Source organism: Emydura macquarii, unplaced genomic scaffold, assembly GCF_026122565.2.
Source record: "Emydura macquarii macquarii isolate MOO-44397 ecotype Brisbane River unplaced genomic scaffold, CSIRO-AGI_Emac_v2 contig_201, whole genome shotgun sequence".
Lineage (NCBI taxonomy): Eukaryota > Metazoa > Chordata > Testudines > Chelidae > Emydura > Emydura macquarii.
The window spans coordinates 613,743-619,766 of NW_027130338.1; the positions used below are offsets into that span (position 1 = coordinate 613,743).

Consider the following 6,024-nt stretch of genomic DNA (forward strand, 5'->3'; position numbering starts at 1 on the left):
TTTGCAGTATGTAGGCAGGTGATCAGACATCAGTGGACTTCAGGCCATTCGTTTTGGTGTCATTTTATGTTGTCTCTGTTTTCTGGGCACATTCTTTGGGACAAAGTGTCATTATTTATATATTCGTAGGAGGAGAAAGGCTCACAAGATGTCTGGACATATGGCACCTGTAAAGAGTGATGCACATTTTACTAATGAATTTAGGGGTAAAATAATAGTTCTTAACCACTCACTCAAATCCAGCCAGTATGTATCTATAAGAATTGTCATAACATGTTGCCAAAGTTTTTTATGATTCTACTGAATTTTATAGTAAGATGCTTGACCGATCAATGTGGTCAATACAAATCTAATTCCAGATCACATACAAGCGTGCCAAATCCTCCTCCTCACACAGAGACAGACCCAGGAAACTTCCCGCAGAACATGCCTTATACTTCAAGGAGTGTACCCATGGTAGGCGAGATCTGCTTTTTCTCACTTCAGTCTTGTAGAGCAATTATTGTACCTTTTGAAAGTAACAAACTGGGTGGAGGGTTGAATATTAAATGGCTAATAAGAGTGAGAATTACTCCAAAACTATTACTACTTATTTTTGGTTGGTGGGTTTTTAGTATTTTTAAAAATGAAAATCTAGTTTCTCATCTCTTCCCCTTTCCCCCTTGTGTAATATACATCTGTAAGACATACTAATGACTACACTTGCTGTAGGACATAAAATTTTACAGTAATAGCCTATAAATTATATATATGCTATGGATGGTGAATCTTTCTTACTTGTCTATACTCCTTATGGTGCCATCTAAAGAACCAATAATATTAATGAGGAAAATAGTCTCTGAAGCCCAAAAGTTTTCAAAAAAGAAAATACGCTATACTTGGAATTACTTATATATTATTGATGTTGCAAAGCTGTAGTAAAAATACCAGCTTGGAAGTCCAACTGAGACCTTGCAGTCTTATTACATTTTAAAATCTGTATATAAAACGTGCTTTAAGACATAGATGGTACATCTTGTCTAGATTTTTCAATTGACCTGTAATGTACTCCTAAACCTAATCCTGCCAGATTATTAAAGGTGAGACTGCAAAATCTTAAATTAAAATAGAGTAGTGTTTTTCCCTTTTTGTTACATACCACATCAGACTGTTGCTAGGAAATTAGATTATTTTAATCAGGAGGCTTTTTATTTTAAACAAAGTAGAAGGTTTTTTGGTGGGTGGCAAGTACTAGAGTTAGAGGATTTAGTTTTATCCATTAAACATTTTTCAAGCAGCAACCTTCTAATGCACATCAGGATTTGCCATTTTGTAATACCAATAGGTAGGCCAACTACATAACGAATGTAGTAACTTACCATCTTTAGTAAAAAGGGTTGTTGCCAGTGAGGAAAGGGATTATTTTCTTAACTTCTTACTAGTTAAACATAAGGGAGGGAGAATGGGACTCCGATGGTTTATGTTGCTTAAACTGTCTTTTGATAGCTAACTGCCAGTGTAGTCTCTGAACCATAAGCAGCTTAGAAAGTTCTCAGGTCCTGCTTGTATGATGATTTTTTATTAATTTTTTTTCTTTCTGAATAGCTGATGGTTTTTATTGTTCATTTCCTCATAGGATATGCCAGCAAACAGATTCCCTGTGCCATCTTATGCAGATCATCATCATCATCAACTAGCTTATCATCAGCCTTACAATTATCCTCAGCCACACCAGGAGCAGCAGAAGTATAAGATACCCTCAAGGTCTGTAATGACAATTTTGCTATAAGGGAAAATTTTTTATAATACATACCAGTGCAAATGTAAAGTTGAGAACTTGAGCACACAATTTGGGGAAACTCATAGCTTGTCATTCTGACTCTAATGCTGCCTTTGTGTTTATATATGTACGGGTTTTTCTCATATCTCACATCATGTATACACCAAATAATAAAGCTACACATGTGAATGAAAGGTCCATAGTAAAAGAAAAGGGGTGCAATGAAATTTATAAAACATGTATGTTCTCTGATGACACGTCTCACATTCTTAATGGTAGGTACATTATTATAAAAAGTGTTGGGTGCTTTCTATCAACTTTGAGCATCCAGTGTTATCTTCGTATTTAGTTTCACTCTAAAACATAAAAAATACAGATAAAACTTTTTTGGCACAAAAAAGCCTGACATCTTTGTCCTCCTTACAGGCCACCTCCTCCACAACAGAAAAATGTACCTCATGGACATTATTTTCCTTCTCGACCTGCACCTTTGCCTCCCATGTAGTTTTTTTGTTTCTCTTTTACCCTCTCACAAGCTGACCTGTTCACTGAAGCCAAGCTGAAATTCTGCTTATCCTTCTTGCAACAAATGGCCCATGATCACCCAGAAACCTTTCTTCTGCAGCACTGGATAAGGAAAAGGAGATGGAAAATCAAGGAATGTAAGATATTAAACAAAAATACCTCTATGAAAGCCACAGGAACTGAATACATCAAGTCTGTTCTTGGGCTCTGTGTGTGAGTATTGTGGCTTTGCAAACTGAAGTTGGGCTATCCAGTTGGAAGTGGATCCGTCTGCAGTAAAATAATCTTTAAAGTACAGCATTTGGGAGTTCTTACGATGAGACATACTCATGAAATATTCCGTGTGATTTATTGTCTTTTTTAAATATATATAATGAAGAGTAAAAAAAACTGTTATCTATGCAGGTGTTAAAAATGGAACTGAAAATTAGGCCAATTGATTTAACAAAAATACCGTTTACATGTTCTTGTTTTGCCTGGATTAGAAACCATTATTCCTGTATACATAGCTAAGGGCACAAGTGAAATAAGATGTTAGTATACTTTGAGAGGAAGATATAATATCCTGTAAACACGTTTGTGCATATGTTTTTATTGGTGTGTTTAATATAAACACGCTTTTTAAACAACAAAGAAAATCTTAACTTCATGCTGACTGACACTGAGCTATAGACAATAAAAGACTTTAGGGAGGTTAATTTAAATGTTTTAAAATAGACAATTTTAAGTAGTTAAACCAGAAACCTCTACTAATTTAACACGAATACGTTAAATGGGCTATTAAAATAAAGGTACGAAAAATTGTAGCCTTTTCTTGGTTTAGGAAAGGAGTACTCTTGAGTTTTAATTTAATTATATGCAGTATGACAGCAAGAGACTTATTGCAAAATATTAGGAGGAATTGTGTTTTGTTTATCTAGGCCTTTTGAGAATTTTATGAGCACTTTAAACCCTACGTTCCACTGACCCGAATGTACATAATTTTTTCTTACTTTTCAAACTTTAATTGTAGTGTCAGTCAGGATGTTGACACTGGCTAAAGCATGTTATTTTTAAAATTCAATTTAAATCTATCTGAAAAAAGATGCTCTTTGATGTCAGTTGAGGTGTGTCAGCTGAGATGAAGGGATGTTCCATTTGGATTATGTTGACACAGCATGGTAGGTGCATGACTGCCACGATGGTGTGTCTGTTACACAAATTACAGAAGATGAAACAATTACTGTTAAAAATAATGGTAAGCTTTCTCATTTTGTCCTAGCCACTTAGCACAAACTTATTTTGTAAATGTCCCCATATTTGCCAAAAGTCCGTGTGTGTGTGTGTGTATATATATATATATAAATATATATAAAGTTTGCATTTGTAGTAGTAAAATACTTGAACTACTGTGGTTTCCCATAAACTTAAATAATGCAATTTAAATACTATTAAAATATGTATAACTTCACAAATATATCAGAAGATGGATTATCACTTGCTTGTTTCTCCTACTTTTTTAGGGGTTGCCTAAAGCTATTCAGCCTCTCTCAATAAGGCACACTTCTTTCAAGGTCTTTTGTAGGCGGTTCGTGACATGAATGACTGACTCAGAGTAGGGGGTGAGTGGAATCTAAATGGCGAAAATATCTTCAGCCAAAGGCCTGCTTAATTTTATTTAAACTTGTGAATGTGTATGCTAAAATTGTGCTAAATTGTGTGCCTTTAATATGAATAGAGTTTTCACCTTCCAGTGTACCTATTAGCAATATTATGTACAGACTAGGGCAATAATGCAATAAAAGTCAGTCTGAGATCACTATTTCTATGGAACTAAAGTAGTTGATGGTGAATACTGAAGATGACTACTGATTTTATTTTTATGTAGAACACTTAGCCCTATTGTCTAAATATTATTTGAACAATCAGAACCTCTGAGTGTTTTCTGTTTTGTCTAAATCTTTGCACTCCAGCCAATTGTGTCCCGGCTTACTTTGTCTCTAAGAGAGAAAACGCTAACGCCACTTTTCTAAGGGTTGGGATGTAATAAAGGGGCTGCTCTTGACTCTGTTTTGTTTGTTTTTTAAATAAGTAATAATTAAAGATGCCACTTTTGTAAAATCTCTGCCTGGCCTTGTTGTGCCTCTCTCCGGGCTGTGCACGGAGCGCTGCCCAGGGCGCTGGGGTGGAGGTGCAGGGGCGGTGCTGGGTGGCCAGATGTTGTGATGTTCTAGGGACAGGCTGGATGTGTGGGAGTTTGTCTTGGTATGCAGGTGCCTGTTACCCTTCACCCCATCCCCATGGCCACGTGCTGGACGCCCTGGGCAGGTCACCCGGGCTTGCCTGGGCAGAGGGCCTCTGGGCGCTTCCCTGAGCCAAGAGAGCAGATTTCCCAAGGGCCCTGCGGCGCGCGCCAGGCTCGCCTATACGCGCGTGTTGGATGCGCGGATAGGAGCAGCCGCCGCATGGACCCGCCCGCGAGTCTCGCTCCGCAGCGCCCCCTGCCGGCACCAGCCCGCCCTTGCAGGGCCCAGCCCCCGCGCGCTGGCGGTGGGTTCGCTGCCTCGCGCTCCCGTCACCCTCCACGGGCCCATCCCCTCCCCCCTGCTGGGCCGTTACCCGCCGCCGTGCGCGCGCGGACTGGAGCCGCCCGCCCGCGAGCCGCGGCAGCATGGGGCAGGGGCTGCGCCTGGCGCTGCTGGCCGGCCTCTTGGCCGGGCTCGGTGCGTGACGGCCCGCGGGCCAGGGAGACCCTGGTCACCCCCGCATTGACACCCCCCCGTGCCACGCAGCTGGGACCCCCCCCGTCACTCCCAGCCAGGGGAAATGCCCCCGCGTAACTCCCCACAGGAGAGACCCCCCCCCAGCCAGGAAACACCCCGACCCCCCCCCCCCATCCATTTCATTGACCCCTCTCCACAGCCACCCGCCACGGGACCCTCTCAGCCCGGGAGAGATCCCCACCCCCTCTATTGCTAAGGATGGGTCTCTGTTCAGCCACCTGCTGCCTTTACCCCTTCCCTCCCCAATTAACACCCCCCCACACCCCCCTCCGAGGGTGAGTTGGGTGCAGAGCTGGAGCAGAGAGGGAGGGAGGACTGGCCTCAGTGGAGACTTAACCAGGCTAGGAGTTGGCTGTTGCATTTGGAAATGGAGAGGAAGCCCGTGAGCGAGGAGGCAGGATGTGAAGGGATTCTGATGGTGTAAATCTTACCGCACCCTGCATCTTCTGAAATGGCCACCTGTGTCTGCTTTTCCCACAACTCTCTGGCCATGTTCCCAGCCATCCTGGATGACCGCTGACCTGTCTGTAAAGCTGCTGTCTTCTGATGCAGCATCTATACGAAATCAACTTAACTAATGATAACTGAAGTGAGGGGCAGTGGAGGCTAGATAACTGTTTACTGATTTGTACATGCATATTTTGAAAGCAAATGTATTTACATGTTGGATATATTTGAATGTATCCCTTCCTCATCCATAGTGTATCTTCCTAGGCCTTGATCCCACAAAGACTTAACACACATCCTTAATTTTAATTAAAGTTAAACATGCATGTAAATCTTTGCAGGATGATAAATTCCTTCGTGCAGGAACCTGTTTGTTTCTCTGTGCTTGGTGCAGTGGAGCTTTGATTCTTATTCAAGTGTGATTGTAATATCATTATTACATACAAATAATTAACATATTTTTCCCTTCTAGATTCTCAAATATTTTTGCATATCACAGATCCACAGAAGATATCCTCAAATGTAACTGGA

General features: G+C 41.1%; 1 protein-coding gene across 1 annotated transcript in view; it reads left to right on the plus strand.

Moving 5' to 3' along the window:
* ADAM9 (ADAM metallopeptidase domain 9) overlaps positions 1-3,305 on the plus strand; it is a 36,083-nt gene extending 32,778 nt beyond the window's left edge. The window contains exons 20-22 of the mRNA XM_067545146.1: positions 360-456; positions 1,616-1,743; positions 2,186-3,305. Of these exons, the coding sequence (XP_067401247.1) occupies positions 360-456; positions 1,616-1,743; positions 2,186-2,264 (304 nt within the window). The 3' untranslated portion in view covers positions 2,265-3,305. The remainder of the gene's footprint in view (positions 1-359; positions 457-1,615; positions 1,744-2,185) is intronic.
* The last annotated feature ends 2,719 nt before the right edge of the window (positions 3,306-6,024 follow it).